The 17,686-nt window shown below is 38.7% G+C and overlaps 1 protein-coding gene across 1 annotated transcript in view; it reads left to right on the top strand.

Moving 5' to 3' along the window:
• Psmd1 (proteasome 26S subunit, non-ATPase 1) overlaps positions 1–17,686 on the top strand; it is a 78,887-nt gene that overhangs the window by 16,118 nt on the left and 45,083 nt on the right. Inside the window, exons 8-16 of the mRNA XM_005361767.3 lie at positions 3,428–3,488; positions 4,786–4,914; positions 6,784–6,872; positions 7,657–7,735; positions 8,511–8,684; positions 11,808–11,919; positions 13,022–13,218; positions 14,307–14,402; positions 16,569–16,633. Coding sequence (XP_005361824.1) covers positions 3,428–3,488; positions 4,786–4,914; positions 6,784–6,872; positions 7,657–7,735; positions 8,511–8,684; positions 11,808–11,919; positions 13,022–13,218; positions 14,307–14,402; positions 16,569–16,633 — 1,002 coding nt within the window. The remainder of the gene's footprint in view (positions 1–3,427; positions 3,489–4,785; positions 4,915–6,783; positions 6,873–7,656; positions 7,736–8,510; positions 8,685–11,807; positions 11,920–13,021; positions 13,219–14,306; positions 14,403–16,568; positions 16,634–17,686) is intronic.

Genomic DNA, 17,686 nt, shown 5'->3' with positions numbered 1-17,686 from the left:
GTTTAACTATTAGCTTCTATAGATTGTAAGGTCTTATGGTATTGCCCTATAATAGGCAAAATAAGGACAACCAAAGTGAATCCTTCTAAAAAGAAATAGAAAGGATTAGGTGGTAGGGCAAGCATGTGAGATAATATGTCTCTACTTTATTATATTAAAACATGTGGGATGGGTGGGCCAAGATAATGATCTCAGATCCATTTGAGATAGAAATTTAGAAAGAAATGTTCTGGGCTTTGTGCTTCTATTAAAGCCAAATAAATAATGCCTTAGATTCATACAATATGCACTTCCCCCTGCGTATCCTTATAAATTTAGACCAGCTCTTTAAAATGTTTATATCTTGACTGTTCCAGCATATTTTTCTCCCATAACTGTCTGTTTAGCAGTAAGAGTCATTGTTTTGAAACCTATTAAGATCTTGCTTCCCTCTGTTAATGCCTTCCTCATACATTTCAAACAAAATTCTATGTATAGGAAGTATCCTTTGAGGCTCCACAGTTATATCCACAAGCTCTGCATTGGCTGGTTAGACTGACTGAGACTGGGGAGGGGCAATCCCTAGACAATACAGTATAGTCACTACTTAGTATACTAGGGTTCTTGCAAAGCTAGAGTCATCTGAAAAGAGGGAATCTCCATTGAGCTTTCCTCCATCAGATTGCCTGTAGGTAAATCTATGGGGCAATTACTTGGTTGATGATAGATGTGGGAGAGGCCCAGTCTACTGTGGTTATTTCTACCCCTGTGCAAGGGGCCCTGGGTTGTATAAAGGAGCGAGCTGAGCAAACCATAGCAGTGTTCCTCCATGGCCTCTGCTTTAGTTCTGCTTTGATTACTGCCGTGACTTCCTTTCTTGACTTCCCCCATGATGAACTGAAATTGGGACATTGAAGCCAAGTGAACCCTTTCCTTTGGTCATGGTGTTTATTAAAGCAATAGAAAACAAACTACTGGATGGGTGGTGGTGGTGCACACCTTTAATCCCAATGGCAGAGACCGGCTGGTCTCTGTGAGTTCAAGGCCAACCTGGTCTACAGAGTGAGTTCCAGGACAGGCTCTAAAGCTACACAGAGAAACCCTGTCTCGAGGGAAAAAAAAGAGGGAGGGAGGGAAGGAAGGAAGGAAGGAAGGAAGGAAGGAAGGAAGGAAGGAAGGAAGGAAGGAAGGAAGTGGTATTGCTGTGAAGTACCTGACCATGTTGTTTTGGAGAGGACTTAAGTAATTGAAGTTTTGGTGTGAGGAGCCATTGAATGCTTAGACCTTAATAGGTTGTTCTGTGAACGCTTGAAAGATTTTTTTTCCTCTTTCCCATTGATCTATTTGTTTTTCCTTATGAAGTACTACCTTTCTTACTACTAAGACTTAGGTCTTCAAATCAGATAATATAGGATGTTTTTATCCTAGTGCTGGGGGTCCTTGTAAATTCCACACAAACACTCTACCACTGAGATACATCTCAGCCCCCCCAGTTTGATTCTCTATTTCATTGTGGCTATTGTAGGTCTGTTGCATTGCTGTGGGGATTTTGACTGGGATTGTGTTGACTCTCTTCACTGAACTCCATAATATTGAACCTGTATTGAACCCTGGCAATATTTAGCCCATAATCTATGAACATGGTACTTTTTGTCATTTACTTACATTATTTTTACTTTTTCTCAGCGGCATGTTATAGATACTATGAAAGTGTTCTTTGCATTTTTCTTAAATTCTTCATATTTTTAAATTTTTTTTATGTGCATTGGTGTGTTTTATTTTGTTTTGCCATAGGTGTCAGGTCCTCTGAAACTGGAGTTACAGACAGGTTTGAGTCACTATGTGGATACTGGGAATTGAACATGGGTCCTCTGGAAGAGCAGTCAGTGCTCTTAATCCATGAGCCATCTCTCCAGCCCCAAGTCTTTCTATTCTTAAGTGTATTTTATAGTTTTTGATGCTATTGTGGAGTATTTTAAATTTTATTTCCAGTTTTTTGTTGCTACTGTATGGAAATACTCATTTTTATGTATTAACTTTGAATTCTGTAATCTTGCTAAATCACTTTTTAGTTTTAGAAAAATTTAAAATCAGAACTGTCTATAGAATTCTCTACATAGGAATTATGCATCTCCCAATAAAGACCATTTTACTTCTCCCTTTCACTCTTCCTACCCGCCCCTTTTTTCTACACTGGCTAGAATTCCAGTTGCATTTAGAATAGCAGTAATGAAAGTAAATATCCTTTGTTCCTGATGTTAGGGGAATAGCATTTAGTTTCATTTGCTGCCCCACTCATATTTACACCTGTTTATTAAAAAAAATTTAACTTTATTTAATTTTATGTATATAATATTCTGTGTACATGTATGCCTGCAGGCCAGAAGAGAGCACCAGACCTCATTACAGATGGTTGTGAGCCACCATGTGGTTGCTGGGAATTGAACTCAGGACCTATAATAGAACAGCCAGTGCTCTTAACTGCACAGCCATCTCTCCAGCCCTTGAAATGTCTTCTTTTTGTGGGGAGGGTGTTTTCAGGACAGGGTTTCTTTGTAACCTTGGCTGTCCTGGAACTCGCTCTGTAAACCAGGCTGGTGTCAAACTCAAAGAAACTCCCTTTCTTTTTAAAGAAAGAGTCTCACTATATAACCGTAGCTAATCTACAGCACATTATGCAGACCAGGTCGACCTCTGGCTAGTTTACAGTGCATTGTGTAGACCAGGCTGGCCTCTAGCTAGTCTACAACGCATTGTGTAGACCAGGCTGGCCTCAGATTCATAGAGTTCCACCTGTCTCTGCTTCCTTAATGCTGGAATTAAAGGCATGTACCACCATACCTATAAAATGTCCATTACTTGAAATAAATTTTCTCATATTGTATAGAATTTTACTTTAGTCACTTTCTGTGATTTATTTTACTAAAACTAGCCTTCTAAAACTTTTACAGAGGTGGCTTGTTAAAGGTCATTTTTCCAATTTCAGTGTTCCCTAAAACTTCTCCTGTGTTAATGTTTCCTCTGCCCACTGTTCTCTCTCCAACATTGTGATTGACCCAGACTACATGTTGGCTGTTTAGTTTAAAGTTGTGGGGTCCCAGATAGTTTACACTTTTAGCTATGGGTGGTTCATCTTCACCTATTTTGGGAATGGACAAGATACTTTTTTTGTCCCCATTTTTGTTGTGTTTATTATTCACAAAGTTTGCTAACCTGGATTCATTTTCTGTTTGTTTTAAAGAGTTTATTTAGGGGAGATTCAGTATCTGTTTCCTCCATCTTAGCAGTACAAGAATCTTAATTCTTAATGAATAATACCCACAAAGTGAATATATTTTCTTGTAAAATGTTTTGGACATAGTTCAAATCTACAATATAACTAAATTGCCTGCACCTTCTATCTTAAGAGATTTATTGAAATGTTGATCGTTGGCTTTCTTCATTTTAGTGACTCTATGGAAACAGAGGAGAAGACAGGCAGTGCACTGGTGGGAAAGACACCGGATACGGTGAGTGGAGTGCTCGAAGTATTCTTGAAGGGCCTTTTCTTCTTTTCTGAGGGGGGAGGGGGAGCGGGGGACAGCAGAGGGGACTGTCAATGTGTCGTCCTGGCTGAGACTGACTGTAATAGATCAGACTGGAGCGCCGCCTGACACGTGTTGGGGTTAATGGTGTTCATTACCATGACCAGCATATTTTCTAAAATACATGATATATATTTGAGTTTTTGAAAGCTTTTTGTGTTTTCTATAAAAAGTAGTTTTAAAAATTCATCTAGACGACCCAGGTTCAATTCCAACACCTACATTGTGGTTTACAACTGTATATAATTCTAGTTCTAGAGACCCTATGCCCGTTTCTGGTCTTCATAGGCAGGTACCTGGCATGTGAGTGATGCACAGCCAATCCATGAAGGCAAATACCTATACACATAAAATAAAAATAAATGGGGCTGGGGAGATAACTACATGGTGGCTCGCAACCATATGTATTAAGATCTGGTGCCCTCTTCTGGCCTGCAGGCAGAACATTGTATAGATAATAAAGAAGTAAATCTTTAGAAAAAAATAAATAAAAGTAAGCAAGTCTTTAAAAATAAATAAAAGTACCGGGCAGTGGTGGTACACGCCTTTAATCTTAGCACTTGGGAGGTAGAGGCAGGCAGATCTCTGAATTCAAGGCCAACCTGGTTCAGGACAGTTAGGGCGGCACAGAGAAACCCTGTCTCAAAAATATGGATGGATGGATGGATGGATGGATGGATGGATGGATGGATGGTAGATAGACAGACAAACAGACAGAAGCTACCGTGGGGGTCTGGCCTGGGAGGTAGCCTAGCAGTTAGAAGTGCATGCTGCTCTTTCAGAGGGCTTTAGTTGAGTTCCCAGCACCCATGTTGGGAGGCTCACAGCCACCTGTAGCTCCCATCTCTGATTCTTCTGACTTCTGAGGCCACCTACACACACATAGCATAATTCACACAGACACAGACATATACAAATAATTAAAAATTATAAATCCTGGTTTAAAAAACTACCTTGATAAATTACATTCTTCTTTTGAATTTGTAGTCTACCTATCTAAGTGGAATGTGATTAAAAAAGGAAATTGTGTTTCTTCCAAACATTGATAGTTGAATTTTCTAGATCTTATTAAAATATGAGGGAAGAAGAGTGTGGGAGGGTATGGGTTATATGAGTCCTGTGTGTGTGTTTGTAATTGCTTTCTGGTTTAAGGCTGATGAAATAAGATTGGCGTAGTGAATTTCACTAATATTTGGATTTTTGTTCTTTTTTGTTTTTGTAGAGTCCAGAGCCCAAGGACCAGACACTGAAAATGATTAAAATTTTAAGTGGTGAAATGGCTATTGAATTACACCTGCAGTTTCTCATACGAAATAACAACACAGACCTCATGATCCTGAAAAACACAAAGGTAGACATTGTCAATAATGGAACATTCTTTAATACCTTGTTGAAGCCTTTGTTTTATTTTCTATAATCAAGAAAATGTTAACTTTTTGTAAAAATAACAATGAATGTGGCTAAACTCAAAAAACGCTACGGAACATGTGTGAATGTGTCCCTGGATTCGCTCCCCGCACCAGAAAAGATCAGTGAGTGGGGAAAGCGCTCACTTTCTGGAGGGAAGGAAATGAACAAAGATTGAGTTCCTGTTTTGTGCTAGTCTCTTGTTGGGAAGTGTGGTGAGTTTTTTTGTTTCATTCTTAAAACATTTTTATCTTTTTGTATTCACATAACAGTTGGCCAAAGAAAAAAAAACAGTGACTATGATAGCATAATCAAGACTTTGCTGTTGCATTATTGAGATACTGATCCTAACAGATTTTAATTTTTGAATAGGTATGATTGCTATTTCGTTCAGAAGTTTCCTAAAGGGCTTGAGTGATAGCTCAGTTGGTAAATGTTTAGTTGTTTTTCAAAACAAGACATGAGGTCAGTCCCAGGAACCCACAAAAAAATGGCAGGTGTGATGAGGAGGCAGGTGAATTGGTTGAACTCCAGAGAAACCCTGACTCAGAAAGCAAGGTGGTTAGCTCCTGAGGAATGACGCCTGAGCTGACACGCGCTCCCACGTGAACACTCACATACGTGCACACATGGTGTTCTCAAGGCAAGTAGCTTATCTGTTATTGCTCTGCTCACTGCTCTCTTTACAGTGTACTAAATAAACTTTTCTTTCTTGGGAGTAAAAAGTTTTCATATTAAAGGATAAATAGCATTAAAAAAAATCTTTCTTACTCAGTATCCCTTCCCAGAGACATTTGTTCTTTTCTTACAGCCATGTACTGTTCAGTAGCTAAACAGTGTTCTATTTAATCATCTGTAAGGTGCCTTTTGAAACCTTAAGTTCATGTTTACAAATGACAAAAAGATACAGACTCGCATAATTAGTAAATAGGTTAGGGCTTAGGAGGTAGTTCAGGAGTAGTGTGATTGCCTGAAGTGTAAAAAGCCTTGGGCTCTATCCCCAGCACTATAACTACGTTTCTACATTGATGTATTTATAATTTATAATTGATGTATTTATAATTTGGTGACCGCCAGAGGTGTAGGCCAGAAGAGTTATAGCATTGCTACTTAAGTTAGCCCAGTACCTTGGACCCCTTAGGCAAGATGCTAAAGAGAAACAGAAATTTCTGAGTAGTTAACTGAATAGTTAAGCTATTCAGGAGGAGAGTAGGAAATCTGTAATTCACACTTTAAATCTGTGATTAAAAAACATTATGATTAAGCCAGGTGTTGTAATACGAATCAATAGACTTAAGAGGAGAAAGCAGAAATCTCAGGATTTCAAGCAAATTCAGGCCTGCTTGGACTATTTGAAACCCTGTCCCATAAAACAAACAAAATATGATCATGACCTTAAGTTCATAATAATACCACAAATAATACTATTTGATTGTCTTGTTTTTCCAGGCTAGCTATGTAATCCTTATCTAAAGAAATATCCCCAGATTAATTTTTCTTGCTTTTTTTTTTTTTTTTTTTTTTTTTTTTTTTTTTTATGAGACAGGGTTTCTCTGTAGCTTTGGAGCCTGTCCTGGAACTTGCTCTGTAGACCAGGCTAAGCTTGAACTCACAAGAGATCTGCCTGTCTCTGCCTCCCGAGTGCTGGGATTAAAGGCATGTGCCACCACTGCCCAGCTCCCAGAATCATATTTTAAATCTCATTTCAATTGTTTTCCAATTTCGCTGCAAAATACGGCTTCTGAATGTGTGTGAGCTTATGTATGTATAAATACTTTGCCAGTGATAAAGAAGTGTGTACTTGTTTTTGTAGGATGCAGTACGAAATTCTGTATGTCATACAGCAACTGTAATAGCAAACTCATTCATGCACTGTGGTACTACCAGTGACCAGTTTCTTAGGTAAATATGCCTGGAGAATTCCATTGTGGTGGATTTTTTTTTTTTAATAACTTATCTGTATTCCTGTGTCTGGGGGTAGAGTAGGTATGTACAGTTGTGTTTGGAAGCCAAAGGAGGGTGTCAAATCCCCTGGAGCTGAAGTTACAGGAGGTTGTGAGCCATTGACTTGGGTGCTGGGAACTGAACTTGGGTTCTCTTGGAAGAATAGTAAATGCTCTTAACCACTAAGCTGTCTCTCCAGCCCACCCAAGTGGTTTGTACAATGATAGTACTTCTTACTATACTTTGAATAGTTTTGAATTTTAAGTATGTTTGTTTGTTACATATATTGTTTGTTTACATTTACTCATTTAAAAATAAAATTAATTTTATTAGTTGCTATGGTAACTTAAAGGAAAAATTGATATAAATTATATTTATAGATATATGATTTTCCTTTTCAAAGTAGAATTATATATCATCCATTTTAAGAATCTTCAGAGCTGGGCATTGATGGTGCATGCCTTTAGTCACAGCACTGGGGATGTAGAGGCAGGAGAATCTCTGTGAGTTCCAGGACAACCAGGGCTATGCAGAGAAGCCTCTCTCAAAATACAAGCAAGCAAAAAAACTTCAGAATATTAACACATACGTGTAATAACAGCATTTGGGAGGCTGAGGCAGGAGGATCACTGGTTGAAGACCAGTTTGGGCTACAATGCTAGACTCTTTCTCAGAAAGGGAACAGCTTACGTAGGACAGTCAGTATTAATAATTAATGCTCGGCTTGCTTTGTTCTGTACAGAGATAACTTGGAATGGTTGGCCAGAGCCACTAACTGGGCCAAATTCACTGCGACTGCCAGCTTGGGTGTAATACATAAGGTAATATATTTTATTCATTGTGACTAGCTATCAGAGAAGAAGCCATTTTTCTGGGGCTAAGAAGCGTAAATTTATTGTAATTCACCCACAGGTATATGTTGTCAGCTTAGCTCAATCCTCAGACAGGGAAAGATACAGTAAAGAAGGCACTAAAATAAGTATATTCCAACAGAAATCCTTTTCCTCTGATGACTAAGCCATTTTGCAACGGTTTGTCTTAGTTTAGCTTAGTTTCTGTTGCTGAGACTATGGCCACTGCAACTGTTATAAAGAAAAACATTTAATGGAATGACTTACAGTTTAGTTCATTATCATCATGGTGGGACATGGTGGCATGCGGGCAGACATGGTGCCTGAGAAGGAGCTGAAAGTCCTACATCTTGATCCACAGGCAACAGGCAGTGTACTGAACTATGTGTAGGAAACCTCAGAGCACACCTCCACAGTGACACACTTGCTCCAACAAGGCCACACCTCCTAATAGTGCCACTCCCTATGAGTTATGGGGGCCAGTTACATTCAAACTACCACACAGTTCAATTGAAATGTTGTATAGTCTAAATTAATTTGAAGAAACATTGTAAAACAAAGTAAAAAGTAGATCTAGCCACCATGTTTTCTAATCAGGGTGTACCTAGTTCTCTTAAAGACTCATATTTGAATAATGGAGTTGTTTGGATGACAGCATATTCTGTTACCTGCATCAGCAAAGGGACATTCTGTGGAGATGTGGTGCATCTGTGTTCCTCTACCTTTTTCTTATCTCTTGTGACAGGGCCATGAGAAGGAAGCATTACAGTTGATGGCAACATACCTTCCTAAGGATACTTCTCCAGGATCAGCCTATCAGGAAGGTGGAGGTCTCTATGCATTGGGTCTCATTCATGCCAATCATGGTGGAGACATAATTGACTATCTCCTTAATCAGCTCAAGAATGCCAGCAATGACGTAAGTATTAGAAGGAAAAACCAAATTTCCATTATTTGAGAATCTAGGACAGTGGTTCTCAACCTGTGTATGTTGCAACCCCTTTGGGGAATCAAATCACCTATTCACAGGGGTCACATATCAGATATTTTGTATACCAGATATTTACATTACAATGAAATAATTTTGTGCTTAGGGGTCCTCACAACATGAGGAACTGTGTTAATGAGTCGCAGCATTAGGAAGGTTGAGAACTACTAATCAGATTATTATATTTGCTTAATATTTCAGTGGATAGTGTAGTTGTTTTTTCTTTTCTTTTTTTACTCTTTGGGGGCCCACTGCCCAGCTCCCAAATAATCACATAGAGATTTATACTTACTTATAAATGCTCAGCCTTGTCTTGACTTATTTCTAGCCAGCTTTTCTTAAATTTAGTTAATCCTGTTTACCTTTTGCCTCTGGGCTTTCACCCTTTTCTATTTTTATATACCTTTTCTTTCCTTTTTGTGTAATATATTACTCTTTTGGCTCTTTGAGGGGGCCCACCACCCACCTCCCAAATAAATCACACACACCAGTAGCTTATTATTACTTAAGAATGCCCAGCCTTAGTTTGGCTTGTTTCTAACCAGCTTTCCTTAACTTAAATTATCCTATCTACTTTTGCTCTGGGCTTTTTTTTTTTTTTTTTTGGTTTTTTCGAGACAGGGTTTCTCTGTGGCTTTGGAGCCTGTCCTGGAACTAGCTCTGTAGACCAGGCTGGTCTCAAACTCACAGAGATCCGCCTGCCTCTGCCTCCCGAGTGCTGGGATTAAAGGCGTGCGCCACCACCGCCCGGCTTGCTCTGGGCTTTTTCTTTCTTAGTTCTGTATGTTTTTCTTTCATTCTTACTCCGTGGCTGGCTGGGTGGTGGCCCCTGACATCCTCCTCTCCTTGTTCTCTCATTGCCTCTTCCTTGGCTCTCCTTCTTCTTTATACTCTCTGCCTTCCAGCCCCTCCTATCCTTTCTCCTGCCTAGCTATTTATCATCAGTTTGGGGGGGGGGTTGTTTGGTTTTTTTGTTTGTTTGTTTGTTTGTTTTTTGGTTTGGTTTGGTTTGGTTTGGTTTTTTCAGACAGAGTTTCTCTGTAGCTTTGGAGCCTATCCTGGAACTAGCTCTCGTAGACCAGGCTGACCTTGAACTCACAGAGATCCGCCTGCCTGTGCCTCCCAAGTGCTGGGATTAAAGGCGAGTGCCACCACCGCCTGGCCCTTACCACCAGTTCTTTAGTAAACCAATCAGGTGTTTAGGCAGGCAAAGTTAACACAGCTTCACAGAGTTAAACAAATGCAACATAAAAGAATGAAACACATTTTAGCATCGTTAAACAAATATTAAACAGCACTAACAAAAACGAATGTAACACATCTTAAAATAATATTTCACAGCAGGAAATATTTCTTAGGATTTGGTAATACCAAAAACAGTACTTTCCGTAGTAATTTGGTGAGGGGAGGTTATGTTAATACTGCTTTTTTTTGGGGGGGGGGGGTTCAGTTTTCTTGTGATAGGGTCTTGCTGTTTAGCCCAGAGAGCCTTCCAACTCAAGACATTCTCCTTCCTCAGCTTCGTGAGTGCCAGAATTACAGAGATGAGTCATCACATTTGCTTTTTTCCCTTCCTTCTTTTTTTAAGAGCCAAGTTTCTTTTCTTTTTCTGGAAGTTAAAATTGTGCTTTTATGTCCTTTAAGAACAGGTGACATAAGCAAGATATACACAGTTCTAAGTATCCCGAAAATACACCGTTGTCTCACTTACGGCTCTTGGAATGTTATTACTGTATTGATCCTATTTCTCACCTGGTTTAACCATGTCATTTTAAAGGAAATGCAGGGATACTCTGAGAATTCAGAATTATTGCTTATTTTAATCATAAATAAGTTTTTTCAATGTTATTTATTTTTGAAAAAAAATATTAAGTAGTCCTGTTATTTTAAATGACTCTGAAATGAGATGTTAGACTTTAGTTTTCAGGTTCAAGTGAATTTTTAAAAAGTTATTAGGATAATGGTTAAATGAACCAGAACACCTCAGCCTCAAATGTCTGTGGGAAAAAAAATGAACCAAGAAGATGGTGTGTCTTGATTAACACTCCATGTATGTATGCACATCTTTACCTCACTTTTAGGTAGTTTATGGATAGACAGACAGACAGACACACACACACACACACACAAAACACTAGTAATAGAGGCCTCTTCTGAATGAAGCAAGGAGTTCATAATCAGAAGTATCTTACGTAATTAATGAGAATATTGATGAACCAGCTTTTTACTAAAAGCTGAGTAACTCTGGGTGATGCATTACATATAAATAGGAACTAATGGCGTTATGTCTTCAGGGACCTGTTGTCAGGATGAATAAACTTGAAACATTTTTGTCCTTGAATTTCTCTAGTTGAAAACATTAAAATTCTAGAGGTGGAATGTCCTATTGCCCTGGCTTCAGAAGCACAGTTAGGACAGGGTGTGATTTACCAAGGTCAGCCAGTGGAAAAGGAGTGTTCCCAAAGAGTGCTGGAGTTCTGCCGCCAGTGAGCACAAACTGTATATTGCAATAAACAACCTACAAAGCCTTTTTCAGATGAAGATGAGCTTTGTGCTCTACCCTATCTCCCTGCTTGACAAATGTATTCAGTAGGTGCTTTCTCCTCAGTCCTTAGCATCTCCTGTACTGCCTCCTTCTCCAGAGGCCACAAACATCAGCAGATTTCACCTGCCTGCCTCCCGTTCTTTCACTGGTACTTGCCTCTAGTATTGTTCAGTCTTTCTCGTGTAAATTTATGGAGGTACTCTTATTTCTTTCTCTCATGCACTTCTCCAGTCACTGTGTGCACCAGCAGACATCATAACTAAAATTGTTGACGTTAGCATGGAACTCCTGATTCTCTGATCTTTCTTACTGAGCCATCCTCTGTATGTTTCTCGTCAAAATATTTTTTAACAATTGAGAAGTAGAAGGATCAGACAATTCAAGATCATCCTTAGCTCCACAGTGAGTTTGAAACTAGCCTAGGTTATCGCGCATGTGTACTTTAGAACTTAAGTTTGGATTTTAAGTACTGTGTTCTGAATTACTGGAACCAATGCTTTTTGCCCTAGATTGTTAGACATGGAGGCAGCCTGGGCCTTGGTTTGGCTGCAATGGGAACTGCTCGTCAAGATGTGTATGATTTGCTGAAAACAAATCTTTATCAGGATGATGCTGTGACAGGTAAACATTTGTTACTGATACAACAATCTTCATGATTAATAGAATTGTGGTTTTGTTTTTTGGGGTTTTTTGTTTTTTGTTTTTTTTGTCTTTTATAGTCTTCTTTTAAAAACTGAAGATGAAGAAATTCTAGGTTTTGGGTTTTTTGTTTTTGTTTTTTGGGTTTTGTTGTTGTTTTTTGTTTTGCAGTTGGCATTGCATTGGACAGGATGGAGAAGGCTAGTGTCCTAAAAATTTAGTGGGTTTCTCTTGCTGGGTGCAGATTTTACTCGGTTAAACAGGTTTATCTTAATACTTTTTTTCTAACACACTTTCTAAAGAGGCGTATGCAGAGTGCTCTGACAGAAGTAACTTGTGCAAATAGAAAGTTTTTAAAGAGAGCTATTTGTGTCCTGAGAATATTCTATGGTGTTTGGTGATAATGTTTTAAAGCAAACAAACAAAAAAAGTTGCCATAATATCTCTTGACTTTATTACAAGATTTGATGCTGCATTTAAAAGGAAAAATAGCCATAAAAGATGGCTCCCTTTTTTAAAAATTGCTGTTGGAGAAAGATGGCTCAGCAGTTAAGAGCTCATATTGATCTTACAGAGGTCCAGACATCAGACAGCTCACAACTGCCTGTAATACCAGCTTTGGGGGATACAACACCCTCTGACCTTCTCAGACATATGCATATATGTACAAACATACATACATACAAATAAATAAATAGATAATAATAAAAAGTTGGGTTTTTTTTTTTAAGGTGGCAAGGGCTGGGGCATAACTCAGTAGTTAAAAGCACTTGTCGCTCTTACAGAAGGCCTAGGTTTAGTTCCCAGTACCCACGTGGTGTCTTAGAACTGCTCATAACTCCAGTTCTAGGAATTTTAATATCATCTTTTCACCTCTGCAGGCACCAGGCAGTATGTGGTTGTACATACATACATTCAGACAGAACACGCATAAATTAAACCTCGGGTTATTTTTAGTTCCTATCAGGAGGTTAGGCTAATGGTTGTTTTGATAATTGGTGCAAATAGGTGCTACTTCCAATTGGATATGTTTTTTTGGCTCTATAAGCATTACTGTTGCTTGTTATTTTACTTCTTACTCCAGGGGAGGCAGCTGGCCTGGCCTTAGGATTGGTTATGTTAGGTTCTAAAAATGCCCAGGCTATTGAGGATATGGTCGGCTATGCACAAGAAACTCAGCATGAGAAGATTCTTCGTGGTCTAGCAGTTGGCATTGCGTTAGTGATGTATGGAAGGATGGAAGAGGCTGATGCTCTCATTGAATCTCTGTGTCGTGATAAGGTGAGATCCTATTTGTTTTCTCCCCTACGTTCTCATTCTATAGTCTTTTTGTATGCTTTAATAGTCCTCCCCACATCCCAAGACAGGTTTTTTGTTTCGTTTTGTTTTTTGAGAGAGGTTTTCTCTGTGTAACAGACATGGCTGGCCTGGAACTCACTTTGCAGACCATGCTGGCCTTGAACCTGTCTCTGTTTCCCTGTTGCTGGGATTAAAGGCATGCACTGATAGGAGACAGGGTTTCTTTGTATAGCCCTGGCTGTCTTGAAACTAGCTCTATAGACTCAAAGATCCACCTGTCTCTGTTTCCTGTGTACTGGGATTAAAGACATGCACTTCCACTGCCTGGCTTAATAGTCCTTTAATAAGGTATAATGTTTATTATTTTTTCATCAGAAAACTGGCATTCTCTATACTTACTTGAGTAAAGATTTTCTGATATCTTATTTATATGTTGGTATTATGTGCAGAAGGTAGCAAGAGTTACACTCTTCTCTGTAATGCAATCAATACATTATTGTTTATTGGCTAGTTTACTAATTAATTTGATAATCTATTGGATTCCACATTTCTTCCATGCAGTACTCCATGCTCAAGAATAAGGAAAAAGCAAATTAGAATATGGTGATGGTACATGCCTTTAATTCTAACACTAGGGAGGCAAAGGTAGGAGGATCTCTGAGTTCAAGGCCAATTTGGTCTACAGAGTAAGATACAGGACAACCAGAGCTATACAGAGACACCCTGTCTTGAAAAAAGACAAAACAAAAACAAAAATACACCAATTCTTCTTTTAATGAGGGTTTGTTTTCCCCATTCACTTTGCAAACTACCAATCACAAATGAATAGTTTTAAGTTTCATGGTTTGTACATTAAACAAGTCTGCCTGGGGTCTGTGCTACTAAATCTGAGGTGTTTGTTTTCAGAGGGGGCTTTGCTGCATTGCCCAGGTTGTCCTGCAACAGCTGGACACAGACCTACCACCATCTGAGCCTCCCAGATAGTTGGGACTACAGGCTTGCTTCATAGTGCCCACCAATAGCCACTCTTGGAAGTAAGTTGAGGATTAATTGGAATTATTCTTTTTCAGGACCCAATTCTTCGAAGGTCTGGAATGTATACTGTAGCCATGGCTTATTGTGGCTCTGGTAACAACAAAGCTATTCGACGCTTGCTACATGTTGCTGTAAGTACCCTGATATTTTTTAGGGGTAAAGTGGAAGGCCAAGTTTGCAGGTGGACAGTAGAGGTGTAGGCTATCGATACCATATTATCATGTAAATGATCATCAGTGGTCTCAAGCTTAGATTCTCATTTATTGGACACAGTAATCCATAATTCAGTAGATTTTCAGAAATAAAATAAAATAGTACTATGTCAGCATGAATCGCCCTCAAAAACAGTCAAATATATTTTCTGAAAATCTACCCCAAGGAGCATTCTCATTTGTAAGAGACAAAACTCATAAGAATGTGTAGTCATCCTAAAATAGGCTGATTTAAAGACTGTCAAGAAACCATTTTTTCTAGCCAGTGCAATTAGCTTTAGGTACCACTCACTGGGAACATGCTCTGTTTCAAGAGATCTCCTGCACAGTACATATGATGCCTATGCTTGCCAACAACCTTTTCCACAGTCTTCTCAATCTAGACTATAATTCATTAAGAATAATGTTTCCAGCTCAAATAGTTTTCATTCCACGTTTAACTTGGTGGATTTCTGCCATCTTGACAATGGGGAAAGGGAGAACAGCATCACTTCCAATACAGAGAGGGTATTTATCTCTACTAAGATATGCTCTTGTCCTACTTTATTAGCATCTGTGCTTGATCATTATCTTTTTGTTTGGTGATGGTGGTTGTTGTTGCTATTGTTGTTTGAGACAGGGTTCATTGTGTAGCCCTGGCTGGCCTGGAACTCACTCTATAGACCAGGCTGGCCTCAAATTCAGAGATCCACCTGTGTCTGCCTCCTGAGTGCTGGGGTTTAGACATATGCCACCACCATTTGGCAAACCTTTGTCCTAGTTAAGTTCTATTGCTGTGAAGAGACACCGTGACCACAGCAACTCGAAAACATGTAGGGCTTGTTTAGAGTTCCATTGTCATCATGGTGGCATATAAGCAGACATATGTTAGAGAAGTAGTTGAGAGTCCTGTTCTGTGGGCAGCAAGAAAAGAGTGTGACACTGGTTCTGGCTTGGGCTTCTGAAACCCCAAAGCCCACCTCCAGTGACGTACTTCCTCCAACAAGACCATACTTCCCAATAGTGCCACTCCCTATGAGCCCTATGGGGGGCATTTTCATTCAGACCACCATAGTCAGCATAGTGTGTGTTATCATAAACACTTGTATTTTGCTGAATCTTTGTTGTAAGAAGGACTGCTTGTTCGTTTCCCGGCCACCCAGACTCCCATAATAATCACAGAAACTGTATTATTTAAATCACTGCTTGGCCCATTAGCTCTAGCTTCTTATTGGCTAACATTTACATCTTAATTTAACCCATTTCTAATAATCTGTGTATCGCCATGTGGCAGTAGCTTACCAGGTAAAGTTCCATCTGGCTCTGGTGGGACTACATGACCTCTCTCTTACTCTGCCTCCTTTCTCCCAGCATTCAGTTTAGTTTACCCCCCACCTAAGTTCTGCCCTATCATGGGCTCAAGACAGTTTCTTTATTAACCAATGATATTCACAGCATACAGAGGGGAATCCCACATCAGGTCTTGGGGCATATCATTTGGAAACATCAAAGGAATACTTGAGTGTTCTTATGCCCACAAAAGCTACAACGCAGCTGAATTAGTCTTAAGTGGTTCTGAACCATAACCTCACCAGGCCACAAAGGCATCTAACTAAGAAGCCTCAACGTGGAATTCTTTGATTTAGTTTTTCAAATTAAGGAAAGAGGGTTTTTTATTTTATTTTATTTTTTGAGAGATACTGGTTAGCCTTGAACATCATATGAAGATAATTTTGATCTCAAACTCACAGGGATATACCTTTCTCTGCTTTCCTTATGCTGGGATTAAAGGTGAACTAGGAAAGACTTTTAAAAACAACATGAGCTAGTTCCAGGACAGGCTCTAAAACTACAGCGAAACCCTGTCTCAAGAAACAAAACAAAACAACAACAAAAAAAAAACTACAAGTGTTATTATTTTTTAAATTTATTTACTGTATATATTTAAGGTATACTGTATATATTTGTTTTTATATACTTAGTAAAGAAAAAACTTATCAAAAATATTAAGGCCTAATTTACATTTGAGTGATGCTGTTTATCTCAGTGTATTAATGGAGTGTGTATTGTAATGTGTGTTACAATCATCTTAAATTTTCCCCCTAGGTAAGTGATGTTAATGATGATGTCAGGAGAGCAGCAGTAGAATCGCTTGGCTTCATTTTATTCAGGTAATAATTTTTATTTTCAGATTCTGTTTGTATTCTGTTTTTTACATAAAAGTTTAAATACCTGAATATATCGAAGTTCAGAGGAATGCCAGTAAGGTTGCTTCTGTGTGTCTGAAAAAAAAAAAAACATTGTGAATTTGAGAATTAAAATGACATTTTTCTGTTCAGTTTTCTGTAATATCTGCTTTTTTAATTTTTTGGTCTCTTATTATGGCTCATACATGTTCTAAATCCCAGTTTCAGCAGCAGGTGTCACCTGTGAGCCATCTTTTGTTTGTGAACTCCTTTTACACCATGATAGTCAGGTGGCGCTAGTGAGTCAAATGATGTATGTGCATGTTCTGTGTTACCCAGGCTGGTCCTGAACTTGGGCTCAAGAGCTTTTCCTGCCTCCGCTTCCTAAGTAGCAGAGGTTACAGGTGTATACCCTGTGTGTGGCTTAAAGGACCTTGATGAGTTGTCTTCCAGAATACCTTCTTGAAGAGGTAGTTGCTAGGAAGTGTTGAGTATCTTGCTTAAAACATTTTTATAGATGAAGAAAATTAAATGTGGTCAATTAGTTTAAAAGTAAGTTCTTTAAATTTTACTTCAATGCATTTTTTCCAAATATGAATTTTTAAAGGTGAAAAGAACTTAGAAATCAGTAAATACTCTTTTTAAATGTTTTATTACTTTTACTTAGTTGTATATGTATGTCTGTGGGCGTGTGTGTACCACCATGCACTTGTGAAAGTGGAAGGAAAAATGTGAGAGTCAATTCTCTTGTACCACATGGGTCCCAGAGATCAAACTAAAGTCCTCAGGCTTGGCAGCAAAGTGCCTTTCCCTACTAAGCCATCTTGTTGGCCTATATTAAATACATATTTTTTTACACTGAGACTATTAAATTTCACAAAGTTTGCATTGTGGAGCTAAATGATGAGCCTTAGATTCCAAATAGTCTCATGGTAAATCTAGCTTTCTCTCCCCCTTTGTTTTTGTCAGAGCTCTGTCTTCCTTGAAGAGGCTCTAATAGAATATTGTTCTCAGTTTCCTGGTTGTATTTAATATTTG

Source organism: Microtus ochrogaster, linkage group LG4 (genome assembly GCF_000317375.1).
Source record: "Microtus ochrogaster isolate Prairie Vole_2 linkage group LG4, MicOch1.0, whole genome shotgun sequence".
Taxonomy (NCBI): domain Eukaryota; kingdom Metazoa; phylum Chordata; class Mammalia; order Rodentia; family Cricetidae; genus Microtus; species Microtus ochrogaster.
This window is presented reverse-complemented; position numbering and strand designations above follow the sequence as displayed.